This window comes from Fusarium vanettenii, assembly GCF_000151355.1.
Source record: "Fusarium vanettenii 77-13-4 chromosome 1 genomic scaffold NECHAsca_1_chr1_3_0, whole genome shotgun sequence".
Taxonomy (NCBI): Eukaryota; Fungi; Ascomycota; class Sordariomycetes; order Hypocreales; family Nectriaceae; genus Fusarium; species Fusarium vanettenii.
This window is the reverse complement of record NW_003315881.1, coordinates 3,356,100-3,373,566: the sequence shown is the minus strand read 5'-3', so window position 1 is coordinate 3,373,566 and position 17,467 is coordinate 3,356,100. Positions and strand designations below refer to the sequence as shown.

The window sequence follows — 17,467 nt, the reverse complement described above, 5'->3', positions numbered from 1 at the left end:
GCAAAAAAAAGTCTTTGTTGTTGGAGGCAATAGTCGACAGAATCGATTGTTCCCTAGCATATTTCTGATCGAGCTGAGCCCTGTGATGTGGCATCGTGACGAGCCCTGCTGACTTGCTAACAATGTCTACCATCTGCCTCTTGTGCACCAGATCTGACTGCAGGATGTTTGAGGAGGTGATATCACGACGGAACGCTTTCATCTGACAATTGATGTGTTGCAGCTGTTGGTCTGCTTCCACATTACTGTGCTGTTCCAAGAGCAAATGCGAATGGTTCTCTGACACCACTATCTGAGCTTTTTGGCTCTTTTTGGTGGTTTTGGTGCTTCGTTAGACCATTTACATTTCAACATTCATTCATTCTTCATCCATCCATCCCTCCATCCTATCATCTTTTTGGCTTCTGGATAATAATAGCCCAGTATCCATGATGCTTGAAGCCGGTCCCTGGTGTTTCAGTGAGGTCACTGCGAGGCTTATCCATGTGCCGTATCGGATCGGTCAAATGCGGGGTGGAGCTTCCCGGAAGTTCGGCACCGCATATATCGGCAGCCAGTGCCGCTGATGGCTGATGGTTCCAGAGGCTTGGGCGAATGGTTTACGCACGGCGACTCCATCTCGGCCTCTGATTGCCGTCCCTCGAGGGTTCTCATTCATGGTCGCAGTCCCTGAATACCAGCAGACCCTGGCCCGGCCCAGCCACGGCTGCTCCCGTGGGTACGAGTCGACCAGAGACATCAAAGAGCCACCCGGCAAACCGGCACCGCAAGCGTACGTCAGTGGTATCAGGACCTGTGATGGAGGCACAACTGGAAACGATGTTGGCGGCCTCTGATTAGGGGTTCTCGTAGCTGTCTTCATTTGAGCTACGCCTCATGGAGCGCCACTGTTTGGCTACTTAAGAGACGACATCCGGCTATGGGTTGCCGTTCTGCTGTACCTACGCAAGATACACACACACACATCCACCCGTTACAAGTCACAAACTCTGCAGTCTTTTTCTTCTACTCTCTACCTTATTTCCAACCTTGTTCCAATCTGCAATCATGCCTGCCTCCATGGAGCCCACCCAGCAAGCCCCCATGACGAGTGATAACGGTGACATTGTCACCCAGCAGCCCGTGAGTTTTTTTCTTTATGTTTGAGTGACACTCGTCCCCTGGAGCTAACAATCTGTCAAGTCGGCCGAGCCCCAGCCCGAGATGAGCATGCGTGGTGGTGAAGAGGCTGGCTGCGAGATCTGCTGCGGTCTCTGCGCCTGTGACGAGGCTTGCTGCTAGACGGGTAGTAAATAAACAACCTAGAGCATCTGTTGGTGTGAAAATCGCCTAGACGCTGTGGGAAGAGGGGAGTTTGGGTTACTTTTGTTGTGATTTAGCAGGAGTCATCTTTATGATATCCATATCCAATGGAGCAATGAATATGCCGTTGGCCAAGCACACTATTCTCTCTCGAGCTCTGACATGGGACTGTGTCCGTGGCTATTGTTGAGTGTTTAATGAGTGAACTACTGCCAGTCAATCAGGCTCTCTAAAGGAAGTAATTGCTAAGATAAGAGACAGCTCTCAGTGATAGTCACTTGACTATCGAACATGTTGCTCTGGTGGGATCTCACAGCAATCCTCCCGCTGTAATCTTGGTGTTGGGTTGCTCAGCAAGCAGCCAGAGTGCGTTATTTATCGCGAGTTTCAGCAATGATTAGAGTTGGCCAGTAAAATTATCCGCAGTCTAGAAAAAAAATGAGAATTCCTCTGTTTACAAAGGACATGTAGTCGAGTGACAGACAGTCTTATAGATCGAAGGCTTGGCGATCAAAGTCTTGGCAAAAATAGTACCAAACGGCAAAAAATGGTGGTTCCGCCCGGGATCGAACCGGGGACCTTCTCGGTGTTAACGAGATGCCATAACCAACTAGACCACGGAACCGGTCGTTGGATTTGATGGGAGAAGTGTCTTCAGTTTGGGTCCAGGATTCTCCGTCGTGCCGACATCGTGATGGTTTCACCTTAGGGTAGGAGAAGGACTTGGACCAGATATATATAAGACGAGAAGCAAGTAGGCAGTTGATGGTTAATTAGTTCTTGCTATTTATTTTTATTTTAGACATTTCTCAGTAGTATTTTGCGTATGTAGTTGTAGAGTATAGTTCTGAGTTTTCCTCCTTCCTTTGCTCCCAAATCCATGATTTCCGTGTAGTTAGAAGCTGGAGAGTTCACTTCAACTTCTCATCTCTAGAGATCACCATGGCGCACAATCATACCAGCTCATATAGATCCCAGTACATACAGCATATTTTCAGTCAATATTTTTACATTGAGTTGTGCGTACATCATTTTATCCTCGTGACCTTGGACAGCATTGGTCCAAACCGACAACCACATGTTATACAGAATCATACACAGACATTCCTTTTTCTCTATTTTCCAGACTTCCCAAACAGAGACGCAACATAGTCCCCAAATGTCGAGTTTCCATCTGCTTGCCGCTGTTTCCTCTGCTCCGCCTGCGTATCCCAGATCTTCTGCACGCTTCCCGCCACCTGGGCCTTGGCCTGGAGATCGGCCCTCAGAGCAGCCTCTTCTATCGCCCGCTCCTCCTCCGGGAGCTTCTCGAGCTGCTCCTTCCATTGCTGCTGGAGCTCCTCGGTGGGTGTAACAGCTGGGGCCTTGGACTTGGGTATCGCGGGGTCGAAGACTGGGATGGGGAGTCCTTCGGCCTTGGCCTTTTCCACGGCGTCCTCGTGCTTGATCATCCGCTGGAAGAGAGCGTCGGCGTGCATCTGGATGTCTTCCTCCACTACGGCAGACCTGCCCTCAACCGATCCGTATCCTAGCGCACGGAGGAATCGCTGCGCATAATGTTAGCTAACCTCAATGACCGAGACAAGTAGCTGTAGTCATACCGATTGCATCATGTAGCACCGCTCAAACCTGCGCACTTGGTGCCGGCACATTTGCATTTGATCCTCCCAAGTGCCATGCTTCATGCAATTCACCCATTCCTCCTGATGCTCTGCACAGTTCTCCAGCGCAGCCTTTCCAATGGCCTCCTTCCTCTCCTTGTACGACTGGAGGACATTCATGAGCTTCTCATGATCGCTCGCAGTCTCGGCCTCGATCTGGGACAGCGGTTGGTAGTTTTTCCATAGGTGTGCATATCGTCCGTCCTGGTACAAGCTCGCCGAGGGAACAGCTGGCTTCTGAGCCGATGCTATCGCAGGATCGTCATGACTGGGTTCTTGGGCTGGTGGAGGGGGGTTTGCGGGCTGCTTCGTCGGGTACTTGAGGGGTGATTCTTTTTCGAGAAAGTCGCGGAGACTGGGATCGAGTTTTCCGAGGGGATCCGCCGATTTGTCGGTGCCGAGGATGGAAGAGATCCAGCCCATTTCAGCTACAGGTCTGAATTGGTAGCTGAGTGTGAGGATAGGGATTGGAGGTCGAGTCGTGAGTGCGAATAGAGAGGTCTCGTCCGAGGTTGAACTTTCAGTGACCTTCAATTGCGATGGGTGGAGGTGTGAAATATGTACATGCACTGTGCTAGACACGGTACACACAAATATCCCGTGATGACTTCAACTGAATTATTGTATGATACTTCTGGCTCCCAGTTCGGTGGTTTGCCAGATTATGAGTACCTAGAAATGGCCCTTCGCTTCATGCTCCGTGTTGCTTGTTTACTAGGCAATACACCGGTCACCAGTCGACACAGAGCCCGCTGGCTTGACAACTTGAATCATCCATTCCACTGGCACCGCTCACAAGAGAATAGGTCCTCACTAGGCACTGGCATTTTCTGGTCCGAGATAGTCAAAGGTATGAACGTAATCTTGAGATCATGACGACCTTTTTCCTAGCCATATCACGCCCAAAAGTGAACCATGAACCCCAGACAGACAATTGTCTTCGTGAATCCTTTTTATTCGCGATTGCATCTATAGCACAACCGTTTGCAACGCAACATCCGGTGCCCGACCCTTCAGAGGAAACTTTCCATTCCCCCTGATGCTTATCACGCCAAAAACAATGCCAGAAGAGTTCCAATTTAGAACTTGCTGAACTTCTTAACAGCGTTGCCAGTTCGGGGCAGCACGCGCAGGACGTTGAATCGGACCTTGGACAAGTTAGCATTCGTTTTCCACCGTCGCATACTGGCAGAATCCTCCAACGTACAGTCTTGCTCAGGGGCCGGCACTGGCCAACGGTGACCTGGTCACCCTCCATGACACGGAAAGCGGGGGAGACGTGGGCGGCAACGTTCTTGTGTCGCTTCTCGTAACGAGAGTACTTGGGGATAAAGTGGAGGTACTCTCTTCGAATGATGATGGTTCGGTGCATCTTGGTGGAAACGACGGTGCCGGTCAGGATACGGCCACGGATGGAGACGAGACCAGTGAAGGGGCACTTCTTGTCTGTAGTCAAAATGTCAGCATGCGATTCAACATGAAGTCGTCTGGTCGCCCAAATTGCGCAAGGCATGCTCGAATGCATCTCCATTCTCGCGAGCCCTGTTGAATGCGCTCCACCTCCAAAATGCTTCTCCAGACCAAATATTTTCCACGTCCGACGTACCGATGTAGCTGCCCTCAATGGCGGCCTTGGGGGTACGGAAACCCAGACCGACGTCCTTGTACCATCGTCGGCCACCCTTGCCCGGTCGGGTGCTCTTGGTTCGGGCCTTCGAGTTCTGGAAGATGTGAGGCTGCTTCTGGAAAGCACGCTCCGACTGGACGGTCAACTCGGTCGCCCTGATGCAGAGGTTAGCGACGCGTTCGTTCGGGACATCGTGTATCGATCGTTGCTGAGGTTCTGACTGACATCTTGAATAATCCTTCTCGGGCAGGTACCGTAACGAGAGGGCGTGTCGTGGGATTAAGCTGGGTGAGGCGAGGTTGAGAGTGGCTGCGGAGGTCAGTTTTCGCAGATGGAGAAGTAGGGCAAATCACACACCAAAATTTCCGTGCAGTTTGAGACTTAGGGCTTGTAAAATTTGGGGATTGGCTGTGCAGCCGAGCGCCACAGATTAGGTAATTAAGCGAGTGGGGGATCTGTGGCTGACACTTGAGGGATCACGTGAGCAGGCGGGGGATTATGCTTTGGCTGAGAGCATGGCGGAAGACTTGGCAAAGTGGAGCCCCTCCCCTGTTGCTACCGCCCAAAGTAAACAAACACGGTCCGTCGCGAGATACAGCCCACTACCACTTTATCGCCGTCGCGTCCAGGGTTTGGAGTTGGCTTCAACTTGACAAGATCCGACAACTCTACCGACAATGGCGCCTGCTACTGATGCCACTGTGCCCGCCACGCGGCGCACACGCAGGTCGATTGCCTCGCATACCGATGTTCATAAAGCAATGGAAAAGGAGAATGCGACTGTCGACGTCACAAGTTCGTTGGCAGCGAGTCGCAAGAAGTCGAGAAGCAAGAGTTTGGGACCAGGTGGCTTAGATGCCCTCATGAAGGCAAATGGAAATAGGCGCCTGGTAAGTCAATGTCCTCTTAACCTGCGCTATATCCAACTAACACGATGTAGTCTCTTGCCGCCTCGAACAAAGCCCCCCGCTCTATCCTCAAGCCGACTATTCCCATACCCGAAATCCCACCCATGAAACCCAAGGTGCCTGATTTGATCGACTTTGGTGAACCTACAAAAGAATCTCCGTTCGCAGATCAGTCTACCACAGAATCCAATGGGTCCAAGATCGCCGTCAAGACTGAGGAGGAGCAACAAGCCGCCGCCAGAGAACGCGAGGAGCGGGAGCGTCGTGATGCTCGTCGAAAGTCCCTTGCCAACCGTCGTGTTTCCTTCGCGGCTGAAGCGACTCTACATACCTTCCACGAGGTCGAATACATGCAAGACTCTACAACATCCACCGACTCAACCAGGAGGAACTCTGCGTTTTCGAATAATGCCGACACACAGCATGGGACCTCATCAAATGCTACGAGCGATCAAGAGGAGAAGAAGCAACGAAGAAGCTCTGGCCTTCCACCCGCAAACTTTCACAACCCGGATGATGATACGGCGACATCGACAGTCTATAGTTCAGACTCCGAGCCTGCAGATGCGGTGGAAGAAGTTGCCGACGTGGAGGATGATGGCGAAGACGACGGCTCAAGCAGCGACTCTGACGATGGAACGATGCTCACCATCGACGAGGTGACAGGAACGACAGCCGCATCAGACCGATCGATTGATTCCGACGAAGAAGAGTCCTCAACGTTGGACGAAGCCCTCAGACTTGCTGCTCGAAGAGCTGGCAACCAGCGTCTCGAGGAGGATAGCGATGAAGATCTCGACGACGGCGAGGAGTTCATTCCTTCCTTCGGATGGGGCAAAGAGGCGAACAAGCCGACTGTCGCTGCACGAGACCAAGAAAATCTACCGCCACCAGTTCAAGCCCAACAAGCGCAATCAGCTCAAGCCGACGATGACGATGATGGCTCAGATATGGATATGGACATGGATATGGACATCACACGGGCGGTTGGTGGCATCATAAAGCCTCAACCTGCACAGGAACGTGATCCAGATGAGGACATGTCTATGGACGTCACCCGTGTATTTGGAGGCATCATGAACCAGAACAAGGCGCAAAAGCCGGTGCCTGAGCCGGATGACGAAGATGATGAGGATGATGCCCCGATGGAAGAGGCTACTATGGAGTTTACCACGGCAATTGGTGGTATCCGTCGGCCCGTTCCTGATGAGATGGACGAGTCAGATGGGAACGAAGACATGTCGATGGAGCTGACGACAGTTATGGGTGGAGTTCTCTCGCAAAAGAAGAGAAAGAGCCTGGGAGTTTCTCGGCGAAGGACGGTCAACCAGGCAGATGAGGATGAAGACGAAGACGATGCGCCCATGGACATGACAATGGGAGTTGGCCAAATTCTGTCCCAACCATCGAATACCAACGACGATAAGGATGAGGACGAGGATGATGGTGATACAACCATGGGCATGGACATGACAACTGCCATTGGCGGTATTCTCAACAATGCCCTTGGGAATGCACGAAGCTTGGGCAAGCGGGTTATGGAAGAGGAGGCCGACACACCAGATAACCCTGATGAGGCTCTGCAGGCTGCGATTAGCAAGAGCACTCCTGCTGAGAAGCCTGAAGCCCAAGCAGCCGAGAAACCAACTACGACACCCAGCCCCGAGCCCTCATCTTCTCAAGCGAGTAGGCTGAAGCGTAGCGTTGGACCCAAAAGCACGACGCCGCAATCCGCTCGCAGGTCTAGTAGGACACCATCTCCTGTCAAGACATCGACAACACCACGGTCGATGTCCAAGGCTAGGACGCCAACATCCGTGAAGCCATCCACGCCCCAAATTGCCCCGGCATCTTCAACAAAGACCACACCCAGAACATCAGAACGCAAGTCACGGTCTGCCTCCCCGAAGAGACCATCTCCTGCTAGGTCCAACAGGGTCAGCTCTAGAACTCCATCACCGGTTAAGGCTACGCCGAAGAAGGGTTTGTTTCAAACCAACACAGGAACAGGCAGTCGAACTCCAACCGTTGTGTTGACACCCCAGAATCGTCGACTATCGGGTCTTGGTGCTGATCGAGCTGGACTTGGATCCCCTCAGGTTGCTGCCCTTTTTGATCGCCGCGGTTCTATTGGTGATGTGGCTACCGAGTTTGTGCCTGGAAAACGTGGTGTTACGTTCGATGATCCGAAAGAACTGTCGACTGAAGTGGACAAGGAGGCTCAAGAAGAGGAAGACAAGGAGAATCGACGAAAGATTCTTGAGCGAGAAGCTGATGGTGCTGAAGCTACACTTAATCTTCGCGAAATGATTGACAGCCTTAGTCCGAAGCGAAACCCGCTCAGGGGCCGCAAGAGTCTTGCCGTTGGAAGCGCCAGAGGACTCCTTGGAAAGCGACCTAGCGAGCTGGATGATGACGAGGAGGAGGAGAACGATGGTGTCAAGAGACTCAAGGGTCATCAAGGCAGTCCCGTCAAAAACGTCCGGCTCCAGCACCCTCCCAAGGCTGAGACGACCGGAAAGCTCACGCTGTCATTCCGAAAGAGCCTACAACCCAATAGCGCCACCCCGACGTTGTCCTCGCCCGAGAGACAGGAGCCGGCAACGACACCAAGACACCAAGGAAGATTCAAGGATGTCGATGACGATCGGACTGGACACTCGGTCAACTTTGACGAATCACCTGTGAAAGATGCCGGGCAACTCGAGAACGAGGTCGACGACGACGAAGAGCGAATCCACCTTCAGGACTTCCTCAACATGACGTCGATTCGCTTCATGGAGCTGACAACCACCAAGAGGCGACACACGACAGCTCCCGGAAACCTTGACAACGGGTTCCTCGAGCAAGGCGAGGAGAACCTTTCGCTGGAGCGTTGTGTTGTTGCTGGTGCCTGTACAGTGCCAATGCTTGAGTTGTATCAACACTCTTGCCGGGAGCTGAAGAAGTACATCTCTGAAGGTCGACGTATCGTCAAGGAAATCGAGATGGACACGTTTGAGGAGAACCCGCCACTATTCAAAGAGTACATGGCGGCGACACCCGAGATCAAGACTCTTATGGACAAGCAATTCATGAATGTCAAGAACCACGCCCGCCTTCTGAGCAAGGCCATGTGGTATGAATGGCGAATGAAGCTGCAGGATGGGCTGAAGGAGGGTCTGCTGAGGATTGACGAGGGTATGGAAGTGGACAAGGAGTCTTTGGACCAGCAAAAGAGCCTCCTCGACTCTGTCCTGCCCGCCATTATGGCTCGGTACCAGTCCCTCGTAGAGGAGAGTGGTAACCTTGAGGAAGTGGCCCGAGAACTGGCTGATTGCGACCCGGCTGATCTTGAGGCTGCTCGTGAGGAGTTGTCGGACCTTGACCAAGATATTGAGCTTAAGAGGAAGCGTATCGCGGATCTTCGGGAGCAATTCCAAGCTTCGGAAGTCGAAATAGAGGATTTGGTGGCACGGAAACAAAAGTGCCTCGAGGATATTAAGGAGTCTGAGAAGATCAGAGAGGAGTGTCGTGGTTGGACGAGCACCGAGGTTAACAGCCTTAAAGGTATGTGCCCCTCTTCGAAAATCTTGTTGTGTTGTTCAGTAACTAACACCCATCAGCTCGTGTGGACGCTATCGAGAAAGAACAAGGCTGGGCCGTGACTGGAATCTCGGGCACAGTCCTTTCCATGGCCTACAAGCGTGAAATCGAGATTGTCTTTGACATGGCCTCGTTCAAGACACATCGACCGAACTCGACAATCGACCTGTGGTACATTGCCGACAGCCGTGAGAAGAACCCGCTTCCCAAGACAGCAGAGAAGGAGTTCTTCTTGCAGTGTATTCGAGATCATGTTCGTGCTCTCCCCCAGAGCCGAACCGAGGTTTCCCATCTCTTGAATATGGTGCGAGCAGCTTGGGACAAGGCCAACCTGGTCTCGACACAAGTTGGCCGTATGAATGCCTCGTTCCCGACCACCGTGCAAAAGACATCTGACTCAAGCGTGGCGATTACGACTTCTCTACTGCTCGTACCGCTGGAAACTCGGGTGGAGGTCAAGTTGAACCTGCTGGGCCAAAGTGGCCCTGAAGGACTGGATGTAGCTGTTACCCCTGAGGCTAAGGTTTTGTATGGTGAACACTTCAACGTATCAAAGGTGGCTGAGTTCCTTGGTACAAGGGTCGGCAAGGTTGTTGGTGCTGGGGAGGAATGGAGCAATGTAATGGTCGAACTGCATGCGAGGTTGATTGCTCGGGGCAGGAAGTGAATCATGGCTGAATTAGTCAAGGATAATGAGTGATGACGGGACTGGGAACACGTGATGGGAGGTATTGGCGTTGCTTGGATCAGAGATACCTTGGTTTGTGTGCTGGGTTTGGACGATATATGGGTGCTGAGGGAACAAACACAACCCCTTTGTTGGGTGCTTGTTAAGCAAAGACTTTGTTCGACACAACATCATCCTGCATTGTATATACTGTGAATGAACAATCTGTACTTGCCAAAAATAAGTCTTGATTGCGTGAAAGGAAACTGTTCATGTAGTTGCAACACCACTAGCAAATAACATCACGATGACTCGATGCCTCATGGCCAACGGAGACACGAACTTGATCTCAATACCGATCAAGCCAGGCCAATACCAGCGACAACGCAATGTCTTATCGTTATCTTTGTTCTAAACTGGTCTGGCACTGGCAGCAACCGACGATGCCTTCTCTGAGTAGACGACCGGCCTGGCACTTGGTTGCCAGTGTCAATCACTGCTCGCCAGTTTTACCACGCACAACAATAAAGAATGAAAACAATCTCTGCTTCCCCTCTTTCTCCTTCTTCTTCTCTCATCAGCAGCAGTCGCGATCATTTAAAAACACGACGCATCCCCGAGACCAGAGTAAGTGACGAGTATCGCAGCTTTATATACACACTCGCACACCTTTATATACCCCTTTAACTATATAGCGATGCTACCTTCACCAGATTTGACGCTGACTAGATATATACAGAAAAATGTCCAACAACAAGATGCGCCCTGAAGATCTTCCCATGTGGCTTCCCCTCCGAGAGGGGTGTGAATGGGACTCGATCTTCAACATGCACGAGTGCTTCGACCCGGAGTACGACACGCTCCCACTCGCGCTTCTCCGACTGGCTTTCTGGGCTTTTGCGGTGAGCCCGCGGTTCCTGTGGTGGTTGCTGATGCTGTACCACTTCCAGAGGTTGATCAACGCCTCCAGGACCGTGGTGCTCCTGCAGTCCGTCACGGCGGCGGCCCTCTACCTGATCCCCTGGATCTGGCAGAGCGACTACTCACGTCTGAGGTCGCAGACAGAGCCTTTCTTTGCCGATTGCTGGCAGCTCTGGCTCCTCCTTTCCTCGCCAAACATTTTGTTTTCGGCGTACCACCTCCCCGGAACCATCCGGGACGGCATAGTTCTCGCAAGAGACTATGCCTACCGCTGCATGGACCTGGAGATTCTGTTTCCAGAGCCGGGTGAGGTGAACCTCGACGCCGATCCCAGGGACACGGATGGGGAAGCCTTCTTTAAGAAGCTCCTCGCCGAGGACCGGGAGAGGCGTCGCAGGAGGGAGAGTGAGGAGCAAGCCACACGAGAGAACGAGTTGGCGATGCGGGAACAGGAACGGGAGGTGAGGGAGAGGGAGGCAGTAAGGCAGAAGGACCTTGAGGAGCGACGACGCGACGAGGCTGCCAGACAGAACCAGCAGCGAAGGGGTTATGACCCCGACGCTGCTTGGGCCGGTCTGGCGGCCATCTTTCGTCGATCTGACCGTCGTTGGCGTCCTCGAGTTCCGGAGCCTGAACCCGAGCTCGAACTCGCCAGGGTCAAGGTGCAGGACCCTAGGTCGAAGGGTTCTCGAAAGGTCACCGCGTTTTACAGCCGCGGTACCCAGACGGAGCCTCGAGATCTTCCCGGGGAGCGAGCATCGGGCGAGGCAACCTCATCGAGGTATACCTCAAACGGTGTTCAGACGGACTCAATGACCGAGGAGAAGCAGCACAAGGCCCCTGCTTCCAAGCCACAGGAGAAGGCCGCTTCATCTCCCGCAAGGGATCCTCAACCTTCGAGACCGACTCCCACTCCTGCTCCAGAGTCTCCCATGGTCAAGCCGCCGACCGACGAAGAGCCCTCCGAGAGGCCAGAGCCGCCTGTGTCGGCTTCCCCCAGACCCTCCGCGCCCAGATCATCGGCGTCTCGACAGCATGTCTCGTCTCCGTCTACGAGAACGCTGTTCGAGACGAGGGTGTCGACCAACCTCCAAGGTCGTCGCCCTCGTAGCCATGTGAAGGCAACGAGGCGTTTGGGGCGAAGTCGTCCAGGAGGGCTGTCTGACTCTCCCGCTCCCGCTGGAGGAAGGGTCGACGAGACCCCTTCGAAGTCATCGGAGTCCTCGACTCGAGAAGGCGAGCAAGTCCTGGAGCAGGCCACCGCCGCCGTCGCCGACCCCATCCCCCCCGTCCAGGATGCTCCGGACACCACCAGCTCGTCCTTCAAGAGACCCGAGGACTTTGATGACTTTGAAGAGTGGTTCAACTCTTCCCCTCCTCCCTCCGACTTCAACGCCGCCGACCTGTCCTTCCTGCCTGTGGCTCCGGCCACTACCACCACCACCACCAACCAGGATCTTTCTGGTTTGCAGGACGACAACGACGACAGCATGGCCCTCGGGGACCTTCTCGGTTCGGTTCTAGGAGAGATGAGTCTGCGCGACTCCGCCGAGGTTCGCTCGACAAGCGACCTCATGGATCTTGACCAAGATCCCGAGGAGAGTACCATCGGTCAGGATCAGCTGGCATCAGAGATGGAGATCGTCAGTGGTGACGACTCCGGAGATGCTGGTCCCCTCCCTATCCTCTCATCTGAGATGGACTGGGAGGGTGAGGAGAGTTCCGACATTCTCATGGGAGATGTCGAAGCTCTCCCTGAACCACCGATGGCTCTCACTCCATCAACCACTTCCGCCGCGACGACGACAGCATGGGTCACTGGGCCCGAGACTTCACACCCTCAACCCGCTTTCTCCCCCCTTACCTCACCTGCGACCGTACCAGACGTCGCCCAGTCGGATCTCCAGCCTGAAGAGACCGACCAGTCACAAGATGAGCTTGACGAGCTCGAGAGAGACCTGATCGCAGCGTTCGAAGAGAACGACGACAGCAGTGACCCCGAAACAGTCATACACATTTCCCCTCCTGACCAACCCCAGGAAGCAAGCCAGGCAGAGATGGCGAAGCGACACATCTTGAAGCCCAGATCTCGCAGAACCAAGGACACTATCACCACCGCGCCGACCCCTAAACCTTCTTCTCAACCTCAGCAGGACACAGCTGCTTCTACCACCGCGGCGAACGAGCCTGCGCATATCCCAGCTAGCCAGATAGGCAGCTTGAGCCTCCCAGGAGGCAACATAACCACCAACACGCCGACCCCTACACCTTCTCCTCGACAGCAGCAGGACACAGCTGCTTCCCCCGCCGTGATTCAGCAAGAGACTGTTCCGGCCATTCAGATGGGCGGCTTGAACCTCCCAGGAGGCAACATAACCACCAACACGCCGACCCCTACACCTTCTCCTCGACAGCAGCAGGACACGGCTGCTTCCTCCCCTACACCAAAAGGCCCCCCCCGAAAGGGATCTATACTCTCAGAAACCCTCATGACTGAATCACCAGAGGAGATGACGCCGATTCAGACACCTGTTCGACGCGATTCTACCCCCGCCGGAACTCCCAAAGACCTCCAAGAGGCAGAGCTCCAGAGGACACTTCGACGCATACAGGCAAGGAAGGGGAAGAAGCCTCAGCTCTTCCACTCCAAGAAGTCAACCCCGACGAAATGATGAAGTTGCGAAGAGATGTGGATGAAGTTGTGAAGAGAGATGGATGAAGTTGTGAAGAGAGATTGATGAAGTTGTGAAGAGAGATGGATGAAGTTGTGAAGAGATATTGATGAAATTATGAAGAGATATGGATGAGGTTGTGAAGAGATATGAAGTTTTGAAGGGATATCATGTTTTGAAAGGATACCAGGTTTTGAAGGAAAAGACAAAAGGTCTTCATGTATAATGTGTGCGATGTCACTTGTTCGAGTTCAAGGAGTTTGGTTTACAGTCGAGTTGTCTGGATTAAAAGTCTATTGTTGTTGTTGTCGCCAACTTGAGCTGGTCTTGATCATGATCGTGCAACGACCCGTGATATATATACCTCTACTCATCTATTTTTCACCTTCATCCATCCACTCGAGCCTCGACGAGGAGAACTCTTGTCCTCAGATGGCTTGTCCACTGGGGTCTCCTCAACCTTCCAGGCGTCATCATCCAGGACCTCCCAGTCCGGCGTAGGTGCTTCGCTGAGCAGCTTCTTCTTAAGCTTGTCGGCGAGTTTGATCGGGTTGGGCAACTTGAAGTTCTTAGCAAGTTCAGTCCCCTCAGCTGCTGAGAGAAAGTTGTAGGCCGTCCCGTGGGAAAACTGCCCCAGGTGAGTGGGTTTGCCATCGGCGCCTGTGGACTGCTGGTTGATCAGAAGGTTGTACAAGTTACGGCCCATGTTGCAGATGTCCTCGAATGAGCCTTTTTCGCCGACTGGCACTCCTTGAGTGCTACAGGCCCATGCGATATTGTAGGCCAGAAGAGTTACGCCTTCTATAAAGTAAGAGTAGGTGGCTGGATCCTCCTTGATTAGTTGCGACAAAGGTTTGTCGATGAAAAGGGGTCTCGGGCGCGAAACATGCTGAGAGTCCGCATCTCCTGCGGAAGAGTTAGGAGTGGCGGCTCCTGTTTGGCTAGGAAACACTGGATCTCCCTTTCTATAGGAGCTAGCCAGGTTGAAAATGGTTGGCCGAGGATAGTCGCGATGAGGTAGTGTGATGGGTGCAGGGAGGCGGATTGCGAGATAGTGAGATGCAAGCATGAGGATATGGCAAATGTGACCTAGAGAGGTCGAGATCATTTCCGGCGTTGATGCCATGAGGGTGTTAGCTTTACTTCTGGAAGAAGAGTCAGGGTTCTCACAATTCATTCCAATCAGCTCGATGATGGGAATACCACCGAGCTGATACTCGTATCGTCCGGGGGATCCCTTCTCGACTCGGTCGAGTCCATACAGTGTGGCCGCCTCCATACAAAGAAAGGATCTGGTACGAGCCATGTCTTCGGCTGATCGGGTCCACCGGTAGTTAATCATGCTGATGGACTTTTCCACCTCCTTCTGCTGCTTCGCTCTGCGATCAGAGAGGCCATCAGACGCAGCGGCAAAGTCAGATCTGCGGCTGGACAGGGCGGCCTTCCTGGCTTCGATCTCGGCCCTGGCGGCTCTTATGTCGTCCCTAAACTTATCGGCGGCGGCCAAAATCTGGGTCGTCCTATCCTCGGCCATCCGCTGCTGCGCTTGCATCGAGTCCTTGCGGTTCTTTGTCGGGGTTGTCGAGGGCTCCGACAACAAGGCGCTGATCTCCTTCTGGAGGCCTTCATTTTCAATGAGCAGCTGCACATTCTTCAGGCGGTCCTCAAACAGCGAGTTCCGGGCGTCGACGGTGCAGAGAAACGGCAATCGCTTGGCGTCATGCTTGCGATGGCAGATATCACAGTCCATCTTGATCTTGGCTGCTTCGCCACCTGCTGGAGGGTCGCGGCTGATTTCCTTTGGTCTGAGGATACTGCAGATGAAGGTTACGCCTGGCCTTTCCGGTGGCGGATCTGGAGTAAATGGCGAATGCGTATATTTATACGTCAACTGAGGGTTAATCAGTGGTTAATGGCAGATGACTTTTGTTCTTCGAGGTTCTGGCCGAGTCACGAGGTCGTCGGCGAGGTGAGTAGTGTACTGTGCTGAGTGTGGCGCATTAGCTGCAAGCCACAAGGCAACGAGATGCAGGGGTGATGCTTTTATATTAGTGAGCAGGTACCTTCCGTCCCGGGTTGTTCAGCCGCTGCGAGGCTCAACAGTCACCATTCGTGAACATGATCTTGGTCTTTATTCATCCATCAACTTGATCATCGCACATGTTCAGTGGCACATCATCACTTCATTGGGACGTGTTGAAACCTCAAGTCACGATCTTGGTCGAGGCTGTGCAACACTGTTGAACGTGCCTTCAGGGACTCGCTGTTCCGAATCTACAACCCACGCACTCAACCATTGGATGTAGGACATTGCACGTCCCCATCCACGATCCTGGTTGCTTGGCCGACAACAACCCTGACAGTTTAACGCGACACAGCCTTGTGCAACATGTCTCCATCTCCCCCAACGCAGCCCGTTGACGAGAACCCTCCCCTTGAGGACGGACAAAGAAGCCCTTCTGACTCTCAGGACGTCGCTGCCATGTCCAATTCACAAAGGCGTCCTTACGCCGCCAGCAAGACACCAGAGCCTCATGGAGATCAGCAGGCAGCGAACTCGGATCCTCCAGATACCCCCGGCGTTCTTGACCCCTTTGACTGGGATGAGTTTGAGGCGCGTTATGAGAGCGCCCTGCGCGACGCCGACGAGCATGAGCGCGAAATCTTGAAAGAGGCCGAGGCCCTCTCCAAGGTAATTCCATTACCCTTTTGAGGTACATCCAGTCACTGATGCGCAGAAAGTATTTCAAAGTTTGGGCTTCTGCAGCTTCGGCTCATGATGATGAGCGTGCCGCTAAGCGTCTCCAAACGCGAAGACGCTTTGTGAATCTATCAGAAGACAGGATGGAACGGAAGCAGGAGCACTGTAAGTTCCGATCGTTACTGATAAATTCTGCATGTTTTAACACATTTCTAGATGATCAGGTTGTGCGCGCCTTTGAAAATGCCTTGGCTCTCCTCAAATCACAGTAGGCTTTGCTGCGTGCATGCACTCTGATTTTTGGGGAAAGGCGACCGTGGCCAATTCACCTTGAGCGTATCTGGCAGTTTCTGGGCTTTCTTTACCATGAAGGACACATACTCCTTACTTTGGTACCTGCTTTGAGGCGGGAATGGCCCTCCCAGGCCACTTTCTGGGAGCTCACCTCCATGGGTGCTCTTGGTGGTTGGCACGTGACGTAATTCCAAGTCTGGACGCGTCTTCCGCCAACCTCAATCTCGTCAAACCGCGAACCTCATTTTTAGGCGTCGCGTCCATGAAAACAAAGACATGACCCAACAACGTAATGTGAGCGCAGAAGCTGAGTATGGAGTGCCGAACGTCTCCAAGGTATGCTGTTCTTTCGAATTAATCTGATGAATCTAGCTGACATCTCCAGGATGACTTGTTTGCCTTCCATGAGGCACACTTCTCACAAGCTGCCATCACTTCCTTTGGGACAACCTTCATAACCCCCCCAGACCAGCAGCACATCCAAGATGACATGGACTACGATGCGTGGGAAGAGGAAGACGATGGTTTGGGTTACTATCCGGATGGCGTGAAGCGCACCTTGACAGACGAGCAAATCGAAATCTTTCGACATTCTGAGCTGGAAGCTCTCCGCAAGAAGCAAGCGAAGGAGTCCGACACTAAGATAGCTGGGTCCTCGGATGAGCAGATGGACTTGAGCGATGACAGTCCTGCACCTACTCCAACTGAAGCAACCTCGTCTGCGCTGCCAACTTCTTTCCAAAGCAATAAGAAGCGAAAGAAGAAGAAGGGGCTCAAACGCGGGCGGCCTGAGCCAAAGCCGGATCTGCGAAAACGCACCTGGGATATTGTCGACAAAGGATTAGACTCACTTGACTACGACTGAACTGAGCCTTGGACTGTATGGACGGTTCTTGGGAGAGGCCCTGGAAGAGGGTCAGCGATAGGCCAGAGGCCTCGCTTTGTGCGATGCAAGCACACCTTGACAACACCCGGTAAGCACTATTTCCCTTTTCACTTTGTCTAATCGCATCATGATGAAAACCTTTGTATCGTCATCCTTAGTCGGATCGGGGCTGGAGACGTATGAAGTATCGGCTTCGGCTGATGCCGACGTCTTTGCAGCCCTGACATGTCGAACACTTAATCT

General features: G+C 53.1%; 6 protein-coding genes across 6 annotated transcripts; 3 read left to right on the top strand and 3 right to left on the bottom strand.

The window, feature by feature from the left end:
- Positions 1-2,417: 2,417 nt before the first annotated feature.
- Positions 2,418-3,467, bottom strand: NECHADRAFT_98950 (uncharacterized protein; the record flags this gene model as incomplete). Its single annotated transcript, XM_003053762.1, has 2 exons — positions 2,904-3,467; positions 2,418-2,849 (listed from the first exon to the last, which is right to left on the bottom strand). The coding sequence occupies exons 1-2, from the start codon at positions 3,384-3,386 to the stop codon at positions 2,418-2,420; spliced, it is 915 nt and encodes a 304-aa protein (XP_003053808.1). The 5' UTR covers positions 3,387-3,467.
- Positions 3,468-3,820: 353 nt separating this feature from the next.
- On the bottom strand, positions 3,821-4,865 carry NECHADRAFT_73418 (40S ribosomal protein S11; the record flags this gene model as incomplete). The annotated part of the gene is made up of 4 exons (XM_003053761.1): positions 3,821-4,111; positions 4,171-4,409; positions 4,570-4,745; positions 4,816-4,865. Coding segments are annotated over 3 exons (474 nt in total), but the record flags the coding sequence as incomplete, so codon positions are not given.
- Positions 4,866-5,602: 737 nt separating this feature from the next.
- NECHADRAFT_75317 (uncharacterized protein) lies at positions 5,603-9,750 on the top strand (the record flags this gene model as incomplete). The annotated part of the gene is made up of 2 exons (XM_003054469.1): positions 5,603-9,047; positions 9,104-9,750. 2 exons carry the CDS (start codon positions 5,603-5,605, stop codon positions 9,748-9,750), a joined length of 4,092 nt encoding a protein of 1,363 aa, XP_003054515.1.
- A 743-nt stretch (positions 9,751-10,493) lies between these two features.
- On the top strand, positions 10,494-13,343 carry NECHADRAFT_75316 (uncharacterized protein; the record flags this gene model as incomplete). Its single annotated transcript, XM_003054468.1, has 1 exon — positions 10,494-13,343. One exon carries the CDS (start codon positions 10,494-10,496, stop codon positions 13,341-13,343), a length of 2,850 nt encoding a protein of 949 aa, XP_003054514.1.
- A 370-nt stretch (positions 13,344-13,713) lies between these two features.
- On the bottom strand, positions 13,714-15,093 carry NECHADRAFT_75315 (uncharacterized protein; the record flags this gene model as incomplete). Its single annotated transcript, XM_003053760.1, has 1 exon — positions 13,714-15,093. The coding sequence occupies one exon, from the start codon at positions 15,091-15,093 to the stop codon at positions 13,714-13,716; it is 1,380 nt and encodes a 459-aa protein (XP_003053806.1).
- A 639-nt stretch (positions 15,094-15,732) lies between these two features.
- NECHADRAFT_75314 (uncharacterized protein) lies at positions 15,733-17,203 on the top strand (the record flags this gene model as incomplete). The annotated part of the gene is made up of 5 exons (XM_003054467.1): positions 15,733-16,035; positions 16,068-16,209; positions 16,261-16,312; positions 16,590-16,674; positions 16,724-17,203. 5 exons carry the CDS (start codon positions 15,733-15,735, stop codon positions 17,201-17,203), a joined length of 1,062 nt encoding a protein of 353 aa, XP_003054513.1.
- Positions 17,204-17,467: the final 264 nt, after the last annotated feature.